The 27,517-nt window shown below is 37.5% G+C and overlaps 1 protein-coding gene across 2 annotated transcripts in view; it reads right to left on the bottom strand.

Annotated features, from left to right (window-relative positions):
* The window catches only part of LOC131046348 (delta-1-pyrroline-5-carboxylate synthase), a 163,788-nt gene extending 145,116 nt beyond the window's left edge, over positions 1-18,672 (bottom strand). Inside the window, exon 1 of one of the 2 annotated variants that reach the window (XM_059209594.1) lies at positions 18,487-18,672. In XM_059209594.1, the coding sequence (XP_059065577.1) occupies positions 18,487-18,537 (51 nt within the window). In that variant the 5' untranslated portion in view covers positions 18,538-18,672. The remainder of the gene's footprint in view (positions 1-18,486) is intronic. The other variant, XM_057980073.2, reaches the window with a different exon arrangement.
* Between the last annotated feature and the right edge of the window lie 8,845 nt (positions 18,673-27,517).

Genomic DNA, 27,517 nt, shown 5'->3' with positions numbered 1-27,517 from the left:
GAACCCGTGGCTAAGAGTCCCGATATCGGGAGATGATTATGTTCGCATGAGTTGCATCGACTACACTCAGTGACCGTGACAAGAATACAGACCATTGTTAACTATTCTATGAAGGATAAACGGGATTGTAGTGCAGGAGGAAGCCGCGGAATGTTGGCATCACAGGTGTCTTTCAATTTGCCAACCAACGTGCAAACGATAACGCTACCGAGGGATTACTTACAATCAGTCCTTTGGCGCTACATTACAACGAACTACAGGTGCACAATGAAGTATTTAATCATACAATATTGAATGTATACAATGACTACTAAAACAATGCTATGTTGATCAACAAGCGTGAAAGTAAATTCTGGAATGTATGAATTATACAGTTTAATGAAATTCATAGGCATTACAAAAATCAACCAGTTAAATTAAATAATACTTCTCTACATAATCTGGAACAAACACATTTACTTACAAACAGTCCTAGTAAGGAATTTTACAGTGGTATCAAAGCTCTTGAATTCTGCCAGCCTGTAGGGTGTTGAAACTTCATGAAAACTTAATGCACAGTTGACAACAAGGAAATTATAATTTCCGAAGTACTAGGGCCCGTCAAAACAGATTTCAAAACTCTCCTTTAGCACAGAGTAGTTCATCTATTCCGTTTGAAATTGAAGATAGCCACACCGAAACTGACGAGGAATTTATTTTTGAAACCAACATGGGAGACCCAGATAACAATAGGGACCTGTTGGCTGCATTAATCAGAAGTCGGCAAGATATGCAAGATAATGTTAACAAAATGACCAACTTGATGACCCAATTTATGGTTAATAATATAAATCAGCACCAAAATAATGGAAGACAGAATAATCAACATCAAAATAATGGGGGAAACAATGGGGGTAGAGATGAACGGTCTGTCAATAATCAGCCAGAAAGAACAGGAACAGCTAGACCATTTATGCCTACATTTACTGCTAGAAACCAGCCCCCTGAAAATGAACCTACAATAAGAGAAATACACGAAGAAATACATCAGGATTGGTTAGGTTCTGGAGAAGAATTCAGATCAACAATGACATTTAGAGAATATTTAGATGTCAAAATGAAACATAGGCCAAGAGGACAGCGAGGAAACAACAATGAATTGCAAAGGAAAATTGGAAAAATGTCCATTCCTTATTTTGAGTAAAACAACTACTCGGGCATGGGTGCAAAAATTAGACACATACTTCCAATTAAACCCTATGTTGGAAGAGGAGGCAATTAAATATGCTGCATTACATCTTGACGGTGTAGCACATGAATGGTGGCATCATGGGCAAATAACCTTGGGTCATTATTTGATAGGTACTTATGTTGAGTTCACTGAGAAACTTATTGATAGGTTTGATTCTAAAGATCCTGAATTACATCTTAAGGATTTGACTCAGCTTAAGCAAACTGGAACTGTTGAGCAATATATTTCTGAATTTGAAAAATTGGCAGTCTTAGTTACTGAAATTTCAGAAAGACACAAGATTGTAATATTTATAGATGGATTGTCTGATTCCCTCAAAGGTTGGGTTAAGTCCTTAAACCCTCTTACCTTGCAAACAGCTGTCAAAAGAGCAAGAGAATTAGAACCATCTTCAAAAGGAAATTTTTTTAATAAAGGACCACCTCCTAAATCAGAAAAAGACAAACAACCTTTCAATAAAGATAATTTCCCTAAAAACAGGTTAGATAAAGAAGAAAGAGAAGAGCTCAGAAGGAAAAAACTATGTTTCAGTTGTAGGGAAGCATGGCAGCCTGGACATAGATGTTTAGGGAAGGGAAAAATTCATTATATTGAGGTTATGTCTGACAATGAGGATGAAAAGAATGTTGATCCTAACATAGAACAAGCATCACAGAACACAGAGTCGGAAACAGGTACTAAACAAGGAGAAGGAGTAATAGCGTCTATGACAGGAACTCCCCATTATAATATTTTCAGAGTTCGAGGAGTTTTGAATGGGCAACGTGTGATTGTTATGCTGGCTAGCGGTTCTACACATAATTTTATAGATGCAACACTTGTGGAAAGACGTGGTTTGCAGACTGAAAAACATGAGGGATTTGATGTTAGAGTAGCAGGTGGAACTAATTTATCTAGTACTTATGAAGTTCCTAAATTGAATATCACTCTTGGCAATTACACTGTTACTAATGATTTTTATGTGATTGATTTGGCTGACACTAATGTTGTCTCGGGCATACAATGGATGGAAACATTAGATGAATATACACAAAGTTTTAAAAGAATTGAATTCTCTTTTAAAATTGATGATAAGAAGGTAGTCCTTCGTGGTATGTCTAACAGTGGTCCCAGGAACGTCAGTGCTAAAAGAATGGAGGCTATTTTCAGACATGGAGATGTGGCATGGTCAGCACAATGTTTAATCTCCAACAAGGTATCAGGCTTTGAATCTAAATCTTATCAAGATGATTTGTTAACAGTATTGGATTCACATCATTTGGTTTTTAGTGATATTCCTCCAGGAGTCCCACCTGATAGAGGATTTGAACATACTATTGAATTAGAAGAAGGTGCTAAACCAGTTATCACAACTCCTCATAGACACCCTAAAACATTCAAGGATGAAATAGAAAAGGCAATTAAAGAATTATTGGATATGGGGCATATCAGACCTAGTTCTAGTCCTTTTGCATCATCAGTAGTGTTGGTAAAAAAGAAGGATGGAACTCTTCGTATGTGTATTGATTACAGAGCACTCAACAAGAAAACAATCAAAAACAGGTATCCAATTCCTCGAATTGATGAATTGTTAGATGAATTGCATGGTGCAGTTTATTTTTCTAAAATTGATTTGAGATCAGGATATCATCAAATTAAGTTAAGAGATCAAGATATTCATAAAACTGCTTTTCGCTGTCATTATGGTCATTATGAATTCTTGGTTATGCCATTTGGTCTAACAAATGCTCCGGCAACATTTCAGTCCTGTATGAATCATATCTTTAACAAACAGTTAAGGAAATTTTTGCTAGTGTTCTTTGATGATATATTGATTTATAGCAAAACTTGGGAAGAGCATTTGAAACATATTGATATAGTTCTTGGTATTATGGAATCTCAATCACTGTATGAAAAGGCGTCTAAATGTGAATTTGGAATGATTGAAATTTTGTATTTAGGGCATATGATCAATGCAACAAGGGTATAGGTTCATCAAGAAAAGATAAGAGCCATCTTGGATTGGCCACCACCACGGAACCTTACAAAATTAAGGGGATTCTTTGGTTTATGTAGTTATTACAGGAGGTTTGTCAAAGGTTTTTCACAGCTTGGGGCACCCTTGACAGAACTTACTAAAAAAGGGGCATTCCGATGGACTGAGGAAGCTCAACAGGTATTTGAGAAACTTAAAGAGGTAATGAGTTCTTGCCCCGTACTTGCTCTTCCAGATTTTAATCAGCCTTTTGTGTTGGAATGTGATGCTTCTGGTGATGGAATAGGGGTAGTTTTAATGCAAAACAAACACCCTATAGTTTATGAAAGCAAGAAACTTAATAACCATGAGAAATTGTATTCTATCTATGATAAAGAAATGTTGGCAATCATGCATGCATTGACAAAATTTAGACAATATTTGGTTGGTAGCAGATTTGTAATGAAAACTAACCATAACAGTTTGAGATATTTCTTGGGACAAAAAGATTTAAATGACAGGCAACAGAAATGGGTCAGTAAGATCCAAGCTTATGATTTCGAAATTGAATATGTGAAAGGTAAAAACAATGTTGTTGCGCATGCACTTTCTAGAAGGCATGAAATAAATGCATTATCTGTAATAACAGCTGATTGGAAATCTTTATTGTTGGTAGAATATTCTAAGGATTCTTTTGCTTGTGATTTGCTAGATAGTAATACACAAGATGAGAAATATAAGGTTGTAAATGATGTTATCTGTTACAAAGACAAAATTTATTTGACTCCAGGATCGAAGTTGAAAGAGAAAATCCTCCAATCAGTGCATGATGTTCCTTTAGCAGGGCATCCTGGCTACTTCAAAACTTACCACATATAAGAGAAAGATTCACCTGGAAAGGACTAAAGAATGATGTCCTTCGTTATGTCAAAGAATGCATCACATGTCAACAAATAAAGCAGACCATACTCATCCTGCGGGTCTATTGCAGCCTTTGCCGATACCGAAACAAAAATGGGAAAGTATATCTATGGATTTCATTACAAGTTTCCCACGAACTCAAGGTAAAGATTGCATTTTTGTTGTGGTTGATAGATTAACTAAATTTGCACATTTCTTACCTATCACCACAGAATTCACAGTTGTTCAGCTCGCAGAACTGTTTTTTCGAGAGGTTTTCCGTTTACATGGTTTACCAAAAAATATCATCAGTGACCGAGATAGCAGATTTTTTAGTATATTCTGGGGGGAACTTTTCAGATTGACAGGTACCGAGTTAAATCACAGCACGAGTTGTCATCCACAAACCGATGGACAGACAGAAATAGTAAACAAGTGAATTGAGGGTTACCTTCGTAATTATGTGTCTGGTCATCAAAAAGCATGGGTTCGTTGGCTATATTTGGGTGAATACTGCTATAATACTACATATCATATATCTATCGGTATGACTCCTTTCAAAGCACTATATGGGTATGATGCACTTTCTTTTATTGATCTGGCTTTTGATCAGAGTAATGTTTCCAAGTCTCATGACATGCTTCAGGAATGTCAAGATATATTGAAAGCACTTAAGGAAAATTTGCAATGTGCTCAAAATCAACAGAAAATTTATGCAGACAAGAAGCATGTTGAACGTCATTTTGAAATTGGGGAACTGATGTACCTCAGACTACAACCCTATAGGCAGTCATCCCTCAAGCGGGGCGGGGACGACAAATTGAAGCCTCGATTTTATGGGCCTTACCCGATGATTCGGAAAGTTGGCGCAGTGGCATATGAATTGGATTTACCTGAAGGAAGCAGAATACATAATGTATTCCATGTATCTTGTCTTAAAAAAGCTTTGGGTCAACCTACCACCACTGAATGAAGAAGGGAAATTAGAAATGATACCCGAAGTGATTTTGGAAACTCGAGACCGGCATTTGCGGAATAGGGCAATCAGGGAATACCTCATTAAATGGCAGAATTTACCATTGGATGATGCTACTTGGAAAAATGAGCAGGTTCTTCACTATCCTGGATTGCAGTTGCTTGTGGGCAAGCAACATTGGGCAGGGGAGACTGTAATGTCCCCCAAATAATTAAATAAACCATGAAAATAAATATGATATAATATTAATTAATTTTTATATTAATATTCTAATTTGAGGATTAATATAAATAATTAATATTGTTAACTTATTATGAATAAATGTAGTTCATAAAACTACTTCTACGGTGAATAAAATGGCATGGCATAAGCTTTTGAGTTATGCCTGGAAGAAGAAATATATCCCTGTGTGTCAGGATCCGAACTATAATAATTCCCCTTTCATCAGTGGTACTGGCCTATTGGTGGAGTCGTGGCTGCGTAAGCAGTGGGATGGAGTCGTGCTCGTGTATGTCGTGGAGCACTGCATTGGCGTGAGGTCCAGAATAAATATATATGCATATACCCTATGTTCGTGGTGGGGTATTATTTCCAAACGCGGTGTCAGGTGTGTTATTTCCGAACGCAGTGTCGGGTGTTATTTCAGAATGCAGCATCGGGTATGATTTCCAAATGCAATGCGGGTGTGGTTTCCAGTCGGGTATGATTTCTGACGCCGTGCGGGTGTGATTTTCTAACGCAGGGGAGTCGACACAAACTAACGTGAACCCGTGGCTAAGAGTCCCGATATCGGGAGATGATTATGTTCGCATGAGTTGCATCGACTACACTCAGTGACCGTGACAGGAATACAGACCATTGTTAACTATTCTATGAAGGATAAACGGGATTGTAGTGCAGGAGGAAGCCGCGGAATGTTGGCATCACAGGTGTCTTTCAATTTGCCAACCAACGTGCAAACGATAACGCTACCGGGGGATTACTTACAATCAGTCCTTTGGCGCTGCATTACAACGAACTACAGGTGCACAATGAAGTATTTAATCATACAATATTGAATGTGTACAATGACTACTAAAACAATGCTATGTTGATCAACAAGCGTGAAAGTAAATTCTGGAATGTATGAATTATACAGTTTAATGAAATTCATAGGCATTACAAAAATCAACCAGTTAAATTAAATAATACTTCTCTACATAATCTGGAACAAACACATTTACTTACAAACAGTCCTAGTAAGGAATTTTACACCAAACATGTCAAAAAATTATCTATTTTTGTTTTTCCAGGTCAGTTTCATTCTCTTCATCAGAATATATACATGAAATATAACATTCAATATGTATTTTTCCTTTCTTATACTTTAAGTTATATTTCATGTATATATTGGCAGGATGTTTGAGAGTGGTTTCAGATCTCTAGGAGTTATAATTCAAATTCTAGGTTTTAGAAGATCTTTTAATTTTTCGAATAGTCAAATTTCAGTAATCATTATGCTCCTATCAACATTCTCTCACTCTCTCTATCTCATTCACTTTATCTGCCTAGAATTTTAGACCTATCTATCTCTCTATCACTCTTCCTCTATCCCCCTCTCTACCACACTCCATCTCACTCTCTCCTCTCTCCCCCAAGATCTAGACCTATCTCTCTACCCCTCTTTTTCTCACCCTCAGACCTCGGCGAGGGGTGCTACTCTCAACCTAATTTTAATTTGCAAATGCTTGGTGGCAAAGTTGGTGTGGAAATACCCCAAATCTCAAAAGATTTGCCCTCAAAATCTTATGTCAACCTTGCAGTTCATCCAGTTGTGAGCGCAATTAGAGCTTGTTTAAAGCCATCGACACAAAGAAGAGGAGCAAGTTAGCTCAAAAATGCCTCAATGACCTTGTCTTTGTGCAATATAATCTTCGATTGCACGTAAGGAAGGTAGAGGAAGTAGCAGGTGGTCCACTTGACTTGGATGATCTAGATCCTTACAGTGATTGGACATCACAGGAGCAGCCTCCATTGTTTTCCAAGGATGACATCATTGATTTGGAGAGACAGGCTATGGAGGAGGAGGGGGTGGATTTGGTTTCACGCTGAATGACATTGAGGAGGAAGAGGATGAGGATGAGGAGTCATTGCCAGTGCCACAAGCAGGTGGAGACATAGCTTCATCCAGGATGAAGGATGAGCCAGCCATACCGAGCGAGGAGGCACAATCACGCCCACTACAGACTTCTAAGTTCTAGGACTAGACCCTCTAGTTTTATCTCTCCCCTAGTTTTTGCTAGAGCTGGGAAGAGGAAGTTGTAATTGTAATTTGTAATGATGTATTTACTTTTGGTTTTACAAAAACTATTTACTATTTTGCTTCCAAGCTTCCAACCATCAACATTCCTCATGAGGATGCAATTTTGTAGACACTTTGCATTTAAATATATCTAGAATCAACTTGTTTATTTTGTGTTATCATTTATTGACTCATTGGATGCATCTTCTCGTTAAATTTTGCATAAAAAATGCAGTTTTTATTAAATTTAAGCATGTTTTTAAGTTGCTGAGTTTTTCGCCGAGTTTTTCCCGAGTTTTTGCCAAGTTTTTTTCCTAGGGGCTTGGCAAGTCAAGCCGAGTCACGAGTAGTCCAACTATGTGTAAACCCATTTACAACTGATAGGTTTCTTCCCAGGAGACAAATCAGAAAGAACCCAAGTGTGATTCTTCAGAAGACTATGGCATTTTGTCTCCATAGCCTTTTCCCACTCAGGAATGCCTTTAGCCTCAGAACATGTCTGGGGCTCATGGATGTTGTGGATGTTGGCCATAAGTGCAAAGTTGACTGTATTCTGCTGCTTTTTCTTTCGTTGAACTGATCTATCCTCAAGAAGCTCATCATCACGAAGATCTCCTATTGTCTTGGCCCACCATTTAGGCCTGAGGGTAGAAGTACCAACATCTAGCATTGGAGGAACAACATCCCCTGGAGTTGCCAGAACAAAGTCATCTGGATGCGAATCCTGTGAAAAATCAAGTGGTGCTAGATCAATAGATTCCTCATCTTGAGAGTCAGAATGCTCTGAAGCCCCCCTATCATGGGAACCAAGAGGAAGATGAACACCAACATCGGGAGTCTTCACAGACAGAGTCACAAGACTAGGAGTAGTAGATGGCATAAATGGACCAGTAGTCTCATCAACCACAACATCATGACTGAAAATGAGACGATTTGTCTCCACATCAATCAACATGTAGGCCTTGTGGTTGTCGCTGTAACAAGTAAACATAAGTGTTTGTCTCTTTGAATCCAGCTTAGCACACTTAGCATCTGGAATCCATACATGAGCGGTAGAATCAAAGACTTTCAAATGGCCCACTTTAGGCTTGCGTCCTGACTAGGCTTCCTCAGGAGTCATCTTCTTGATGGCATGTGTAGGTGACCGATTTAGAAGGTAGACTACAGTGTAAACTGCTTCAACCCAGTATTTCTTAGGAACATTGCGATGCTCTATCATAGAACGAGCCATTTCAGTAATGGTGCAATTCCTACATTCAACGACAGCATTCTGCTGCGGGGTGTATGGTGTGGTGAGTTGGCATTTAATGCCACGTGTAGCACAAAAAGTAGAGGTCATTGGAACAAAACTCCACCCCCCATTATCTGACCTTAGAGTGACAATCTAAGAACCGGATTCTTTCTCAACTAAGGCCTTAAACTGCTGAAATGTAGTGAACACATCTGATTTATTTTTCAGAAAGTACACCCACATTTTACGACTAAAATCGTCAACAAATAACAAGAAGTACCTGCAACCAGCAACAAATGGAGTGTTCATTGACCCACATACATCAGCGTTAACCAACTGAAGGACCCTGGAGACTCGCCAAGTATCACCATCCGAGAATGGTGTCTGATGCTGCTTCCCAGCCTGACAGGCTGCACAAACTCCATGATTTTGAGGTTGGATCTCAGGTAAACCAGCAACCAAACCCTCCCGATATAACTGAGAGAGATAGTGCACGTTTAAGTGCCCATAGCGCTAATGCCAAAGTGTTCTAATGGATGTACTCCGAGCAACCAAAGCGTGTACCCGAGAATCACCGAAATCAGCAAGTCTATACAAACCATGATCCTCGAATCCCATAGCGATTGTAGTACGAGTCTCCCTATCAACAATGTTGCAGATGGACGAACTAAAGACAACATCTAATTGAGGAGAATGCCTCATGATCTGACTGACGAAGAGAAGATTATGTTCCATGCCTAAAACATAGTAGACATCAAGAAAAATTAAATTTCTACCTCCTGAGTGAATCTGGATAGTACCCTTACCAACAACTGTGTACTCTTCTCCTCCGAAGATTACTGAATCCGAGAATGGTTCAAATTTCGTGAACCAATCCCGACGATGAGTAAAATGCCGCGAAGCCCCTAAATCAATATACCAGGCAGAAGAGTGTACTAGATCTGTTGTTCTCTTGGCCATAAAAGCATAGAAAGCAAATTCTTTCTGCTCAGAGTGTTCGGCGACATTTGCTTTCTGTTGAGACCCTCCCTGCTTCTTTTGTTCAGAAGCCAAACGAATTCGACACTCGGTCTTCATGTGACCAAACTTATGACAATAATTGCACTAACGTTCTTCTTCTTCTTGTTGTCCTCAGAAGAACAAGAGCCTTTCAGCTGAGAAGATGGAACCTTCCCTTTGTTCTTCGCAGAAGATTTGGCAGAGAACGCTTGCTTGATGGAGATGGAACTGGTACTGCTTCCAAACTACTGGCGCCACCGATCTTGCTGCATGTAATATCCCCAAATAATTTTTTTATTTATTTTTGCAATAAGATTAACAGAACAAGCACAGTAACCCGTTAAGGTTAGAGAAATAATCCAGAATAACTGAAAGGAACCCTTCCACCTTTTGTTCATCGAGAGCCCAATCTGGGAGGGTGAGAGCATACGGTGTTCCAAGGATCGTTAGCACCATAAACCAACTAAAAGTTGAATACAGTAATGAGTGGCAAGCCAGCCCCTTCCGCTTAACTAGCGAGTAAACAAGAAACTTGGCGGTAAACCAGCCAAGAGACAACACACCAAGACACAAATCACTCAACCGCAATGTTTCAGTAAGAGGATTGAATCACAACAAAAGCTCAACTCGACCACTTATTCAGTGGGAGGACCATTACAAACATAAAATCACTCAACCACTTACTCAGTGGGAGGACAGGACTTCAAAACTGAATTGCAGAGCAAGAAGGCAGCTAAGCCAACCTCTTCCACTTATGCAGTGGGCAAGTAACACTCCAGAAATGGTTAGTAGTACTACTACTTAACCTTACAATATAGAAATAGAGAGATAGAATAGAGAAGTAACGCTGTCCAAGCTGATAAAACACCAAATCCAACACACTGAAAGAAACTGCTACTGCTGTCCCTAATTCTGAGCATCAATAACATGCAGACCAGCCATTCCCAATTTCACTAAATTATTCATAACTCTCCCAAAACCCATCGGAATTGCATCAAATCAAAAGAAAATGATAGATATAACATAGGCAACCAAAATAGAACCTCAAACCTGCAACTCCAGAGAGTGGAAAGCAGCTGCACGAATCCCAAGGCAGCCAGGAAAGGGGACGGTACAGCAGAAAGTTCGATCTGCTCCTAAAAATCAGAATCCACACCAAAAACCACACCAAGCTAGAAGAATGTTCGCCTTCCCAGTACGCTTCCAAAGAGCCGATACCCAGAATGATGGGTCACACAGGCAAGGAGATACAAGCAAATCTTCGCTTCAGCTACACCAAACCAGCAACTCCAGAAAACACACCACACTGAAAAACTGAAATTACACACTAAAAACTTCACCAAGAATACACCACTCAAGTAGGTACTATGTCTCAAGTACGAAACTGGCAATACTAGGGAGCCGCACTCCAAAGCTTCAAGTTCGCTCACCATTCCGGCAGCATAACAATATGATTTCTTCAAGATCCCAAAATGAAAGCCCAAGGCACATACTTATAGCTTTCTCCTCAAATCGAAATGCATTTCCCTCCAATATGGGATCATTCAAATTACCTTTCATTTGCTCATATTTCATTTCATGTCATTTCCTAGACTTGGCGCCCACTCCAAGACTCTTGGGCGAACTTTTTAAGTTGTCAATAGGTTATAAAATAATAACATTACAAAGCATCAATAACATGAAATTTGGGTGCCCACCTGACTTAAGGAAAATATGAAACTATAAATAATATTTCCCTTTTTCCTAAGTTGTCCATCAAAATCAATTAAATATTAAAACCTCATGCCTAAGGTATTAATATATTAAAAAATACCTTCTTCAAAAATAATGATTATTGCCAAAATCAAGGATGAAGCTGTGCGATGAAGACCACTGAACTGTGCTGAATCAGGACCCTGACCGAGACTGCTAAAAATAGAAATGCTCAACACAGTCACTTACTAAAAATAGTAAGTCAAGAAATACTACTCCGAAAAAACATGATCTTTGCACCTAGAGAAAGATCTTGGAAAGCTCAGTAGAACTGCATCATCCAAACAGCCAAACCCTAACTTACTAAAAATAGGAAGTCCTCACTTCACCAAAGAATCACATGCATGTTATGCCACCCTGGAGTTCATGGAAAACCCAGAAGGAAACCATAAGAAGAACTGAAGAATTCCCTCCTGACAAACCCTAAAAAGCTTGTGCAGAACTCCACAGAAGTTGAAAACCCTAATTCTCCTTTCCAAATAGCCTACGGATCTCCGGAATAGGCCAATGGACCACTGAATGCACATCACTGAGAAGGGGACATTACACTGTAAAATCTTGTTACAAAGATTGGAAAACTTCAAATCGACGTCAGTGGAAGTGATATTGAGCGTTTCGATGAAATGCTCATAAGATTTGGGCAAACTTTTTAGTGTGATGACAACCATGTCCTCTTCCTCCATTGTGCAACCAATCGCCTCAAGTTGGTCACGAATGTCCTTGATCTTTGTCAAGTGATCCTATAGAGGTGTCCTTTCGTCCATCATAATCGAAAAGAGCATGTTCTTCAGAAAGAATGTTCTGCTCTTGTCAGAGGTTTCATGGAGACTCTTCAAATGATCCCATATTTCCTTCGCAGTTTTGTCCGACAGTACCTGAGGTAGTTGCTCATCGGTGACGGAGAGTTTAATGAGCATGACAGCTTTACGGTTGTGCTCATCCCATTTGTCCTGATCTTTTCCGGCAGTGGTTGGACATCAAGACGTGCCCAAAACAACAACATCAAGACATCGGTACTCAAAAATGGTCAGCATACGCTACTTCCAAGTGTTGTAGTTGTGGCCGTTGAATTTCAGGCTGCTTTCAAGCATAATGTTTGTCAAAGATGCCATCACGTACCCCGAGGTTGAACTAGTAAAGGCACGAATTCGAATGCACAAAAACTAACAGATAAAACAAAGGTTTTTTTTTTAAATCTGCAAGTCCGATTCGAACGCGAAAAATAAAACCCTGGCACGGTTTTTGAGGCAAAAAAATTCGAAAGACAAAAAAATCGAATGACGACACAATTGAGGTTTCGAAAAACCCACCAACAATCTACAATCAGAATAAAATTTCGACTTGAATTTAAGGGTGAAACCCTAGCTGAAAATGCAGAACCTGTGAAAAAAAAAATTTGCAGACCCAAAAAATGACACCCTAGGCGGCAAAAAAATTGCAGACGTGCCCCAGCCGCCCAGTTCAAAAATCTGCAGAGGTTGAAAACCCTAGTCAACATCGGAAGAAACCCAGAAATTGCAAAAAAAATTCGCATGTCGTAGGAAGGCGTAAGGACAAATGGCGCCGGAAAAAAAACAGTTATCGCACAGGCGGAGGGTCGCGATTTTTCAGTAAAAGTCGCACAGAAAAATTAGACGCCGCCGGAAAATAGAATCGCACAAAAAATATCGCCCAATATTAGCAGGGAAAATCGCGAAAATGAAAAAATGGTCGTCGCACACAGATTTAGGCGCGAAAATCGCATTTGTAGGTTGCTATTTCGGTGTTTTCAGCAAAAAACGCAGAATAGGTCACAAAAAAACCTTACAAGCGCGATTTTTTCAAACAAGACACGAACGTGGATAGGGCAAAAATGCCCTCAAGCAGACCCACGAAAACCGATGCGAAAACAAGAGCTAGGCACTGAAAACCCTAGACGGTTTTTAGGAAAATTTCGAAAAAAATTGATGGCCGCAAAATTTTCGAAAAAAAATTCCTAATATAGATTTATTATTCTAACTATGGCCCATAGCCTCCTTATAAAAAGAAGATTGAGCAACATGCAAAGGTACACCATTGGCAAGAAAGAATCTGCCAATGGCCTCATCTGCCTCCTCTCTAGCCAGCACAATTAACATATATGCAATCAAATTTGTCATTGTTGAACCCATAGCCTTTTGTTTTCCATTTATTCCAAGCCTCACCTCAAACGTCAAAACAATAGGAGATCAAATCCTTTGTATAGAAGCGATAGAAGATGTAAGATTATATTCACAAAACTTGCTTGGTATCACTAAAACTCACTGAGTCACAAGGCAAATGAATCTAACCAAGTCTAGGGGACCCACGAACCAAATAACCAGTCTAGTCAAACTTACAAAGTTTGCAAGACTCACCAAACCAAACAAGTCCTACTAGAAAAGCAGCTGCTCGACCAAACATTTCCTAAAAGGCATTTATTTCATTTGTGACCACAAGGAAGAAGAAAAAAAGAGTTTTGGATCAAAAACCAATAGACAACTTGAGCAGCAAATATTAATTGAATGCAACTTGGGCAGGTTTGTAGCATCCCTCAATGCATTTGGAAGAGCCCAAAGTTGATTTGGACCCACCATCCAGCTAGAGGAGATTTGTAGCATCCCTCAATGCATTTGGATCAGCCCACCATACAGCTAGAGGTAATTTGAAGAGGTATTTACCGTAATTTTGTGTTTTAAACCTTTTTCTTTTTATTTTAGTTTTTTTCAATTTTGCATGTCTTCTACATTTGTTTAATTTTTTTATTTTAGATTCAAGGTGCAAGAAATAAATGTGAAAAAATTAAGAGAACTTGTATTTCCATTTTTTCCTTGTTCCTTTATAGATTTTTTTGTTTTTGATCTCTTTTTATGAACAAAGTTTGGCTTTTTTTTCTAATTTTATCTTAGTTTTTAGTCGTGAACTCTAACTCTTTACTTTTTTCTGACTTGTTAATCTTACTTTGTCTAGAAACCCTACTTCAATTTTCTAGATTGTTGTAATGTTGGGCCTAGTTATAAAGGAATCTAGTTGGAAACATGTCGTCCCAAGGACTAAGAAAGGGAATTGACTTAAAAACAATGTACAATGAAAATTAGTGGGGAAGTCCTTAATCAATTGAAATATCACCTCACACAAATGTCATGCCAAGATATTACTTTGTGCCCAACTACACCTCTTTTGTTGTGCACAAGGTGCAAAGTCAATTAAAGATCTTTGACCAACAAAAGGAACTGAAAATAGGTAAAAAGAAGAGATGGCAACCATTCATGGAGGATCTTCTTCAATTCCTCGACCCCATTCTCTAAATCTTTGACCACAAGTGGAATGGCAATGGTAGTAGCAGCCATAGCACAAGTCTTGGGGCTAGAGATTGACAATCTATATTAGATTCATATATTGTACCATGAAACACTCCAAGTGCCCAACCATCACTTAAGAGCAGGGATTGGAATAGGGACAAGCATGATGCAGCAAGAAGTGGAACTGTCGACTTTTGGTTCTATTATTCCATTTCAATTTATACACCCAACTAATTAATTGCTTTTTTTGTTTTAAAATATGTTGTTTAATTTCTTTGTCTTTTGAATTTATAAGTTTAGAGATTTGTAACTTTGTAGAATTTAAAGTCTAGCTCAAAATTTAACAATACTTATTTTGTTTATTTTCTTTCTTATAGATCTCCTTATTGGCGAAATGTGGTAAATGCCATTAGTATTTCTAAGGCAGGGTTCAAAGCCCTTGATGAAGAGGAGATAAAGGGCTATATTTTAATTCAAAAGATGTTAGATGTGAAGGCCAAAATTGAGACAGAGTGTGAGACGTGGAAGAAAAAAAAGTTGCAAGATCACAATCAATGGCGTTATCTGGATAAAAGGAACATCACATTACTAAAATTTCTTGTTTCTTCCTCAAGTCAAGCATCACCTACATCATGAAATTCATTGATTTAGTGATTAAGATTTCAAACTTCTACATTAGTAATTAACATTAGCATTTCAAATTTCCTTATTTCTTTCTCAAGTGGGATAGCTTTCCTAAAATCAACTATTGCTTCAAGAAGCACAATAAAAGTTGAATTCCTCTGTGAGGTTTTGGAGGACATTGTGGCCAAGGTGGCTGAGAAGAATGTTGTACAAATAGTTACAAATTAAGCAAAAACTTATGATGTTATAGATAAAATTCTAATGGATAACCATCCATACATCTGGACTCATTGTGCTAGTCATTGCCTTGACTTTGTATTGAAGGATTTTGCCAAAAACCCATGAATCAAAGCATGTGTGAAGACAGTAAAAATAAATTGCAAATACATATATAATCATGCCTAGATCCTCAACTTAATGAGGAAGTACAGAAATAAGGAGTTGGCTTGTTCTAGAATAACCCATTTGTATCAAATTTTGTCATATTACCATCTTTGCTTCAATCAAAGGCTACCTTGAGGTGCTTGTTCATTGGCAAGGCGTGGTCTACATCTTCATATGTTAAGACCAATGCAAGGGTTGATGTGGTTGACTAGGTTTTCAATTAGTAAAATTTATGGGTTCCAACGAAGGAGAATGTAGATGTAAGTTCGTATCTTCATTTTATTTTTGTTCCTTTTACTAATTTATCAATTATATTAATTTTATTTATTTATAATTTTATATTCCCTTTTGCAATTCACAAAGCCTTTAGTTTTCCTCCTTCAAATTGCTAATGGGGTGAAGCCCACAACAAGCTATGTATATGAGAGCATGGACATGGCCAAAAAAGGCCATCAAATCTCTATGGTGGGATTGAGGATAAATATTGTCCCATTTGAGACATCATTGATTAGCAATGGCACCATCAACTTCACAAGACCTTATGTACAATTGCATATTTCTTGAATCCAACATTCCAATTCCACTTGGATTTCAAAGTGGGTGAGGAGGTTTTGAGTGAACTCTAAACAATCATAGAATGGGTGGAACTAAATCCTTAGTCAAAGCCTGTCTAAGATTGAGATCTACAAATGTGTGCAAGAGGACCTCTTTGAGCAAGATATTTAAAAGGCAACTCGGACAACATCTTGACTAGGTAAAATTCTATTAAGGGTGTACTTTAATTTTTACACTTTTCCTTTTTTTCCATTAATATTGAAACTTAGAGTTGAACAATGTCATTGAGTTCTTTTTCTACTCATTTCAATTGCATGGTGGGAGAAGGGAGAGGTTTGGTGCTAAGGTGCCAAATCTTATGAGAATTGCAATTCATTTATTAAACCAACCATGCAACGCTTTAGGATGCAAGCACAATTGGAGTATGAGCGCTTGCATTTTAAGAGGCGCAACAAGTTATCGATGCAAAGGTTCGATGGTCTAGTTTATATTCATTGCAACCATCACCTCTATCACAAGCAAATTCCAAGCATTGAATTATCTCCCATCACTCTAAAGGAGGTTTTTCCACAGTTAGATTGAATCACCAAGACTAAGGATCTCATCTTCAATGAGGAGGACCTTGCATGGGTTGATTAGGTTGATCTAAAGGCAAATGCAATAGCAATGGCATAGGAGGAGGATAGAGCATGAAAAAAACCCTCAAATGTTGGTGTCACTTGTACATATGAAAATATCATGTTTGTGTGATCATCAAGGACCTATCTTAGATGGCCCCCACAAGATTTGTCATACATCCACAAATGTTAAAACGAATCGTGCGGCTCCTTTGAACCATAGTTACACTTTTAGTTTTGATATTTTGTTTCGGTGTCAAGGATTTCATAATTCATGAGTTTTCTATACACAACAATATTTATATGTTTAAAAATGTTGTTACATTTAGCTAAAATTTACTTGTGTACTCGTGGATCAATGTATACTTGTTTATGTGATCAAAGTAGCTTCTATTTGATTAGTTTATTATGTTTTTAAACTTTATCTATCGAAGGGTACATAATAAAAGCTTTAAATCCTTTTAAACCTCTATAATTCATATTTTTTCAATTTGTCGAGTCTTGACCAGTTCTAAGTCACAGTAAAATCAGCTTGTTGAAACTTGAGTTCATGCCAAATCCAAGTCTTGAAATTACATTGGAGATGGTACAATGATGTCCACTTGGTACAATCTAATTATCTTAGCCCTCTACTGAAGTTTCGTTTCGGTAAGAAGGCCAACCCCTTTATCTAAAGTAATTTTTGCTAGACATGACAGTGCAGACTACTACACACCAAGAACTTTGTATCAATTTTGATGCTCGCGAGAGCACAGGCTATAGTATGCTTGTATAGTAAATGAGTTTTGCTAAATTGCGTTCGAGACAACAAAATAATAAAACTATAATTACAATCATTAACCAATTGATTATTCTAGTCCTAATGATAATTATAACCATGTGTCGAGATGATTATTTTCGTCTTAGCTATAATTGCAATCATATACCCGAATGATTATATTGGTCTTAAACCTGATATTGAATTGGTGTATGTGTTAATACTGATAAGTGGAGTTGACTTTCTATGAATCGAAGATCTAATGACCTGATTAGCTTCTCAGCTTAACGTGAAATATTCCACTACCACAAACACTGTGAAGTACCTAAAGTGCGGCCCACTACCTGGTAATTAATGGACTTTTTTACCTATTAAAATCAACAGTATAATCCAAATCCTACATCAATCTAGACGCCCAGAAGAAAATAGGCTGCTGCATTTTGCTGGATATAACAGTTCAAGCCAATTGATTCCAAAACTTCTGAATCAATTTAGATAGCAGTTAAAACAAGAAATGAGGTAACTTTGTTCAACATACAACTACATGGGAAGTAAGCTTTGATTCAAATTTTCTTGCAAACACAAAAAGGGAAAACTAAAAACCAAATGCTGGTTTTTGTCTTCACTATACTTACAACTGCTACCCAAGTGATTGTTTTTGTCTTAACTACGATTATCACCACACCCCAATGATTGGTGTCAACGGGACTACATGGGAACAAATCTGACAGCACTATAGAGGAACAAAACAAACGAAAATCTGATAAATTATAGACAACTCAATACGCCCACAACTGCCCCAATACTGAAGACATGCTAATAATTTGACATTGATAGGCCCTAAAAGCTACATTGCAAACAAGAAGAAATGAAATGAGAATGAATGTGCAGTTTGAGTTCAATTGTATAGAAAATAGTTTACTTACCTTGATTATGACTCGCTTGGCATCTTTGACAAAGGCCCGAGACGGATCCATTGTCTGCCACAGGCAACCCGGAATAAGAAAATGAACAAGGTGAACAAGTTAATCTCCTCAATTCAGAACTTTAAACAAAGACGTGAGGAACTTTGACCAGGCTCTATTTCCCGTGGATTTACATTTTTTAATAGTGTTGGGCATACCTTGCCAGACAAGTAACGGTACGGTGATAAGGATGCTGATCAGGATATGGAGTTTAAAAGGTCATATTTGGTGCTTAATATTTAAAAGGTTCTACCTATTGTCAATAAACTAGTACTAGCAATTCCATCTTTGTGTGTAATGGGTACGTCGAAAAGGTTTAGAAGGTTAATTAGGGAAGATTTCAGTTTTTTTTTAAATACATTTGTGTAGTACATGAGGTCAATTTGTAGGTATGATATAATTATGCAACAAAGGTCTTAATGGAGAAGTAGTAGCTTAAAATCAATTATACATCCACCTATAAGGAGAGATAGGGATAGAAAGAGAGATAAATAGGAGGGGAGTTTGAGGGGAAAGGAGATAAAGTTGGAAATAGAGATGTAGGAGAGGGATATGGAAATAAGGAGAGGGAGAGATAAAGATAGAGAAGAGGGAGAGATAAAGATAGAGAAGAGGGATAGAGATGAACGAGATAACTATATAGACAGGGAAAAAGAGGAGAGATAGAAAGAAAAAGATAGAGATGAAAGTAGCATATAGAGAGGTAAAGATAGTGAAAGATATAGATGTATAGAGATATGGAGAGATAGGGAGGCAAACATATATAAATATAGAGGTCTAGGAAGAGGGAGAGGGAGAGAGAGAGGGAGGGAGGGAGATGGATGGATCTAGAGAGAGAGAGAGAGGGGGGGGGGGTGAGAAATATCTAGACATAGAGGGGGAGAGAGGAAGACATGGGTAGAGATGAAGATCAAGAGTGGGAGAGGAAGAGGAAGACAAATACATAAAGATAGCTCGATAGATCTAGAGTGGGAGAGGGAGAGGAAGACAAATACATTTGTGTAGTGCATGAGGTCAATTGGTAGGCCATTTAGAAAATGATATTGTTTATGCAACAAAGGTCTCAATCAAGAAGTGATAGCTTCAAATGAAATATACATCCAGGTACAAGGATCCAAACATGATTGATAAAATCCTCTAAATTGGGAGGATAATTAGGATCCATTAGGAACAAGATCATGTTTTTTTGCAACAAGGAAAGAGTGAGTGTGAGGGAAATATAGGGATAAAAGAGAGAGAAATAGAAGGGAAGATAAAGTGAGATAGGGCTAAGGAGATAGAGATATAGAGTAAGCTACAGACAAAGATAAAGATGGAGATGGAGAAGGAGAGAAATAGAGAGAGAAGGAGAGAAAGAGATAAATATGGAAGAGGGAGAGGGAGAGGGAGAGAGAGATGGATAGACAAAGAGAGGGAGACATTCCTAGAGATAGATGTAGAGATGAAGATAGAGGGAAGATAGAAAGGAAAAGATAGGGAGAGATATAGTGGAAGAGAGATAAGGAAAGATAGAGAGAGATATAGATGGTGAGATATATAGAAATCAAGTGAGATAAAGAGGGAGAGATAAATCAAGGTATATAGAGAGATAGGGATATATGGGAAGATAAAGGGAGGGTGATACATAAAAAGAGAAAGGGAGAGTGGTAGAGATAAAGAGAAAGAAATGAGGAAAGATAGAGATAGGGAAGGAGAAAAAGGGCACAAGATAGTTAGAGAGAAAGAGGAGGGGGACAAGAGGGAAAGATAGAAGAAGAGGGAGAAGTAGCTCAATATATAGGGTGGGAGACGGAGAGATATAGATAAATTGGGTGATATATAGAGATAGACAAGGATAGGGAAAGAGATGCAAAGATAGGAGATAGAGGTACAAAAAAATATGGACAACAAGAGATAGAGGGGTGAAGGGAAATAGATAAGGGTGGTAAGGAAATATAGATGGGGGTTATCGGTAGATCGAATGATAAAGATGGAGATAGAGATGGAGAAGGAGAGTGATATGGAGAGAAGGAGAGAGAGATGGAAGAAATAAATATATAAAGAGTGAGAGATAGAAAGATAAAGGTAGAGATAGAAAGTGTTATATAGAGAGATGTGGAGAAAGGGAGATATATAGGGGTAGTGATATGGATATATAATGGGATAGAGATAATGGAATAGATGGAAGAATAAATGTGGGACGATGGAGATAGAGAGACAAAGAGTTATACATATAGAGGGGGGGATGAGAGAGACAAAGATATAGATAAAGAGATATATAAATAAAGAGATATTGAGAAATGGAGATAAATAAATAGATATTGAGAGAGGGAGAGGGAGATATAAAGATATATGGGAAGAGAGAGAGAGAGAGAGAGAGAGAGAGAGAGAGAGAGAGAGAGAGAGAGAGAGAGAGAGAGAGAGAGAGAGAGAGAGAGAGAGAGAGAGGGAGGGAGGGGGATAGGGAAAGAGATAGAGAGATAGGGAGGGAGATAAAGAGATGGAGGTACATAAAGACAAATATAAATAGATATAGAGATATAAAGGAAGTGAGAGATAGAGAGATATAAAGGAAGCAAGAGATGGACACATATAGAGAAAGTGAGAGATAAAGAGATGTATATGGTGAGATAGAGGGAGAAAGATAGTTAGAGGGGGAAATAAGGGGAGATATCACAATATACAGAGAGGGAGAGGGAGAGATATAGATAGAGGATGATATAGAGATCTTTAGGGAGGGATGTAGAGATGGGGAGAGATATGCATAGAAAGAAATAGAGAGGAGTGAGAGGGAGAAAGAGAGTGAAATAGAGATAAATACATAGTGCAAGAGAGATGAGGGATAGATGGAGTGAATGAGAGAGAGGGAGAGACAGAGTGATATTAGAGTGAGATATAGAGGAATAGAGAGGGATGGTGAGAGAGATAGAGAGAGGGAGGTGGAGTTTGGAGGTATTGATAAAATGTGATAGTAGAGAGAGATAGAGATATAGAGTTGGATCTAGATGGAGTGAATGAGAGAGAGAGAGAGAGACGGGGATGTAGAGATAGGGAGATAGAGATAGAGAAGGCATCTGTGAGAGATAAAGAAGGGGACATAGACAAGTAATAATTAAAGAACTAATTTTCATCGACATTAAATTCTAACATGAATTGGGTGCATCCTATCAAATGATGTTAATGCATATCACTTTTAGGAAGTAAAATGCCATTCTTCAAATTTAGTAATATTAAAGAGACGATATAGTAGCAACTCAAGAGAAATATACAAAATAATAGGCAAAGAATCATGTATCATATCTTTGTATGTCATTTATAAGATACAAGTAACCTAGATTTTGATGAGGTACGTATGACATATTTTGATGGATTTTCATTCATAAACATCTTACCTAGTTATATTAGTTAGAATCTTGTCCTTAATCGTCATTCACATTTGAGTGTTATTCTTGTACTTTTTATTATATTTATTTTTTACATTTAAAATTATTAAAATAAATATAATAGAATATATAATTGTTAATTTATAATATAAATTAAATTTATTATACCTATAATTATATATAACAATTTATTTTATGAATTATATTATTATTAAATATTACAGTCTATAAAGGGCGCATGAGTAGCCGAGTTGGTGTGAAAGCAAGTCGTGAGGCGTAGTGTTAGGCTAATGATCCCTCTCACTGGTTACCATAAACCCTTTTGCCCCCACGGGTTAGAGTAGTTGGTCTTAAGTCTCGGGTTTGCACCGTGGGTCTTGGGAGACCGGGGGGAAGTGTTGATTGTACCGTGGCCACAGAGATTAGTCTCGCCCCTTGCCTAAACCAAGGTAAGGTCGGGGCGCTGGGCTAGGGCCACAGAGATACCCTGATGATAACAAAAAAATAAATATATTATAGTCTATAATAAAAATTATTAAATACAGATATGAATTATTATAATTAATAACTAATATGTTCTTATACAGTATCAGCATATAAAAAATATAATAGTTATATTATTATTAGTCAAATCCATCCCCCTGCCATAACAATTTAAGGATGCTGAAAAATTTGCAATGTTCAACTCGATTTTCTCTACATGACTTGACAGTGTGAGTTGGTACTACATTGCAGGGAAATCCATTAAACAGATTTGATTAAAAGAAAATATATGCCATCGAACTTGCCTAGAAACTTGTGTAACGCCAGACAGCCCTCACTTCCCAATCAAGTAATTAATTAATATATTCATGTGAAAGGCTTCAAAAATCTTTTGTCTCGAACTCAAACCATCAACCTTCAAAGTTGCCACTGTTGAGGAAAGGATCAATCACACACCTTAGAAAATGGAGATTGATCACGACTTTGTCTCTGGGGCAGATTACACGTAGTAAATAACAGTAGTCCAGTACAAAAAAAATTAACGCTTTGGCCAACGATAATACCACGTGCAAATTAACAAAAGATTTGATCGCTCTCCATGTTTTAAATTGTGTGTTGTAAATAGCCGAGTTGATGTTAAAAAAATGACAAACTGACAAAAACGATGGTGCAATTATCATTGCCATATATTCATTCGTTTCCAAAAATGAATAATCAATGAGAAGGAAGAATCAACGGAGTAAATAGGTTGAATCGTCTTGCATGAATTTTAATGGATTTTAGACCGTCGATTTTCAAATCTAGCTTGTGCATCTCAAATAAGAGTCGCCTTCAGTGTAAAAAACATTTGAAAGGTCATATTTAGATACAAGAGCTCGTTGTAATTCTGATCACGTGATATTTTTTATCTTTTTAGTTATCAATTGGTAGTTTGTATTTTTTATTGTAAACTATGATTTGTTTAATATAAAACAAGAGGTTAAAGTTTTGGCACATTGATTTGACATTTGGTACTTACTATTTTTGAAAAAATGTATTCTATTATTTTTTGTTAATTGCAGGGATATCCCCATGACCCAACCCAACGTTCAACATGTCTTACCTTGGTCTTACTTATTGCCAAGTTAGGGTCAGGAAGGGGCGAGCTGGGGTGAGACATATCCCTTGGGGTTGCATGCAATAGCCTGCAAACCACGTGCATTGGGTAAGAATGGGCCTTAGAGCACAACCTGAAACCAATTGGGAGCAAACCCATGGCCCAAGCCAACACCGCTACTTGTGCGGGCTAAAAAAATGTACTCTATTTACTTTGCACATTAAAGTTGATAGGTCGTATCAAACAAGTAAATAGGATTGGAAATAAAATAGGAGGAAGGAATAAGCATGTAAGAGTTGTTTTGAGAAGCATAGAAGACAAGAATGTGATTCTAAATAATAGAGGGATGCTTAGAGGTACCCATATTTAATTGCACTATTGGTTGAGGCAACAAGTGGGACAAACAAATGGGATAGTCATGAGGTAAAGAGAAGAAGGAGACTTGTCAACATGTTGCTCTTCATGAGCGAAGAGAGGTTGATACATTTTATATGCTACCCTATCGTTTCTTGTTATAGCAACCTTCTTTCAACATATGCCACAATCTATAGGAAGTAATCATCGGTTGTTTAGGCAGTTGACATGATCTTCATCATGGAAAGACATACCAAAGCTTCTAGTAACATTTTGTTACCCTTGGGATCTTCATTGAACTAGAAGGGTTTGGGTCCATATATGCAGTGGTTTGATTGTAAAGGGGTTCACATTTAGAGGTTCAAAGATATAATTGACAATCCAAGAGTTAGTAGTTTGACTCTAGAAAGTAATAGAAACATTTTGTATTCCAACGAACCTTAGCAAGTGTTTCTCATAGAAGGATTTCAATATTATGATTTGTGCCTATTCGGCCTTTTGTATTTTGTTCTCTTTCAAACAATGAAGAGTACGTGCCATTCTATGTTTAATATTTTAGAATTATTTATTTCTTATTATTTCTAATTCTACTTTGGTAATCCTTGAGATGTTGTTATATATCTCAAGATTTTCAATCATTCTTGTGCTCTTTTAAAATCTTGGTAATTCTCTAATAGTTATTGGTTACACTATGCGTAATTGATTGTGAACTTCGTAAAAATTATAACACATTACCTTATAATATGTTTTTAATTTTATTTCTTTCAACATCCTTCTATCCCTTTTCTTTCCCCCGTAAAATAAGAAGAGTTGACTTCTAAAATTTTGGAGGTTGTTTCATAAGCTACAGTCCTACACCTTTTAAATTTACAGACTACTCTTTAAGCATAAGCTTTATAGGTCAATAGTTTTTTTTGGCACACGTAGTGGGATCCTCTCACTTCTTGATCATGAGTTGGGTTGTGTGAGCCAAGGACCTATTACAAGAGTGAAGCAACACAAAATCTAGGTTTGTTTCTAGTACCTTTAGTGGTTATAACCAAATGACAAGTGATCAAAGCTAGAAGAGTATAAGCAAAGCACATTTGGAAGTTCCAAGAGCTTGGAGGAATTTTGTAGCATGGAATAGCAGTAGTCCACTTATCCTTATATTCCCTCTAGATGTGTGGGATGTTATTTCGTCCAATGCACTAAAAAATCCCCAAATTTATTGAAGAGGATTTTAAAATGCCCACAAAACACTTGTAAGGTGTGATAAATATCTACACCTACACCATGTCACCATCCAAAATGTGGCCCTGAGACTAATTGTTATTGATGATTACCAACAAATTCAATCACCTTATGAGATCAATTGGGTTAAAGATTCTTTGATAGTTTTAACAATAAGGGAGATTGATCCTCCCTTCTATAATAGTTGATCACTATCAAGAGAGACCTACAAAAAGCCATTACTAACTTCAATACAAGATTTCATGAGACTTGGCAAAGAATTCCAATGGTAGCCTAACCCCTAGCAAGAATGGCTATTATCTTATACCCTAAGGCCTTCAATTTAGATATAGCCATGATGATTCCATTTATTAGAGGCCAAATGCTTCAAGATGCATATGGCCTAGTTTCAAGGTCAAAGAATAATTTGATATATGTGGGGAAACTTTCAGCTACATCGCCTATGCCTATGTTCTTGAAGTTGTCAATACCAGTGCAGAAAGAGGCCTTGAGCACTTCACAAGCAAACACTCCCATGTATGTATACCCTATTATCGAGATAACAACATTAACTTCATCATATCTAGTTGTAGAGATTAATGACATAAAGAGATTATGAAAAGCTTTTCTTATGCAGGAGCATCCTTGGTTCTTGGCAATCTTGCATCAACCAAAAACATTTTATTTTCAGTTTGTTTCTTGTTTTGCAGTTTCAGCATTTATTTTTGTGCTTCACTTCTTTTGCTCACCAGACCTTGTGGACCTCGATTTTGTTTGTGGACATGTACATCTATCTTGTCCTAAGTCCACAAGACGTTTGGATCTTTTTCCGACAAGTTATCACTTCTGGAATGTGGGATAGTTTTTTGACTTGTGTACCGGAACCGCTTGGACCAATTTGCTAATGGAGAGCCTTGCGGATTATTTTCGTAGCTTGCGGAGCCAAATTTTGTTGCTTCCAACGTTCCTTGGCTTGTGGCCGACCTTCCCTTAGGTCCGTACATCATTCTATGTATTTTCCTAAGGGATTACTTTAGCGAAGGCTGACCTTGTTGTTTTACACGTTACATCTTTCTTCATCGGCATTTGTTCATCTTGAGCGGACGCAGATCATTCTAGAGCTTTGTATGTCATATAAATCAATGTAATCAAATATTTAGAATCATCATAGGTGAATATAGAAGATAATATGGAAGGCTAGGAGATCCGGAGTTGGCTCACATTCTTGCTTGAGCTCGGATATTGTATTTGAGCATGTTTGTAATCAAGCTTGTGTGTCGAATCTTGTAAGCATGCATGTTGTTGGTAGTTTATAATTCATTTCCATGGTATAATAAAGTCTATTTATGCATTGCCTCCAACATATTGAGTTGTTTTTGTTGTGTAACTCTTGTTGCACGGTCTGGACCGTTATCTTGAGGACCCTCCTAACGTGACTGCACCAAGTGGTATCAAAGTGAGTTTTTTTTTCGTAGATTGCAAAGTCCTGTAAGAATTTGTTGAGGGAGATTATCAGTGTGCCTTAAAATTAGAAGAGAAGCTAAACAAAAGACATGAGCAAAAGCAAAGAGGAAGATGAGGAAGATTTCAAAGAGGAAGAACCTATACCGGAGGAAGAGGACCTCGTGTGGATCAGAACAAAGACAAGGAAGCTAGCAGAGATGGTAATTCATACCAACAAAAATTTCTAAGGGAGAAGAGAACCTGATGGTTACCAGAATGAGGGTTATGGAAAAGAAAATGGAAGATAGGATAAGAGAGTGTTTAGAGGAACCTGCTTTAAGATTCGAGGAGAAGGACATCATGCTTTTGAATGTAAGAAGACAGAGAACGGTGGAAGAGCAGCATTGGTAGAAGAAGAACCTACCAAATCAGCGAATAGACTGGAAGATGGAGAACTATTGGTGATGAGGAGAGCCTTGTACCACATTGAAGATGATCAAGATCCCTTGCAGAGGAGGAGTTTGTTCAAGACAAGATGTAAAGTATCTGATAAGTGTTGTAAAGTTATAATTGATAGTGGAAGCTTAGATAATCTTGTTTTAGAAGAGATGATGAATAAGATGAAATTGGAGAGATTGAAGCACCTTAAGCCTTATCAGATAGCATGGATTCAGGATGATCATAAGATACTAGTAAGTGAATAATGTCTGGTAAAATTGAAGATTGGAGTTTATCATGATGAAGTTTTGTGTGATATTAATCCTATGAATATTTATCATATCTTGTTGGGTAGACCTTGGCAGTTTGATAGACGAGCAATGCATGATGGGAGGAAGAACATATACATTATTGATGCAAATGGGATGAAGCAGATTTTGTTACCCTTGGAAGAGCCTCTTAAGAGTGAAGTTTGTATAAATGCTAGAATTTGTTTGGCGGACAAAACAAAGTTCCTGGATGGGATAAGACATCAGAGTATGTGTTTTGCCTTAGTTCCTAAGAAGACTGAAAATCTAGAGCATGAGGAAGAACAACCAGAGGA

Source organism: Cryptomeria japonica, chromosome 8 (genome assembly GCF_030272615.1).
Source record: "Cryptomeria japonica chromosome 8, Sugi_1.0, whole genome shotgun sequence".
NCBI classification, from domain to species: domain Eukaryota; kingdom Viridiplantae; phylum Streptophyta; class Pinopsida; order Cupressales; family Cupressaceae; genus Cryptomeria; species Cryptomeria japonica.
This window is presented reverse-complemented; position numbering and strand designations above follow the sequence as displayed.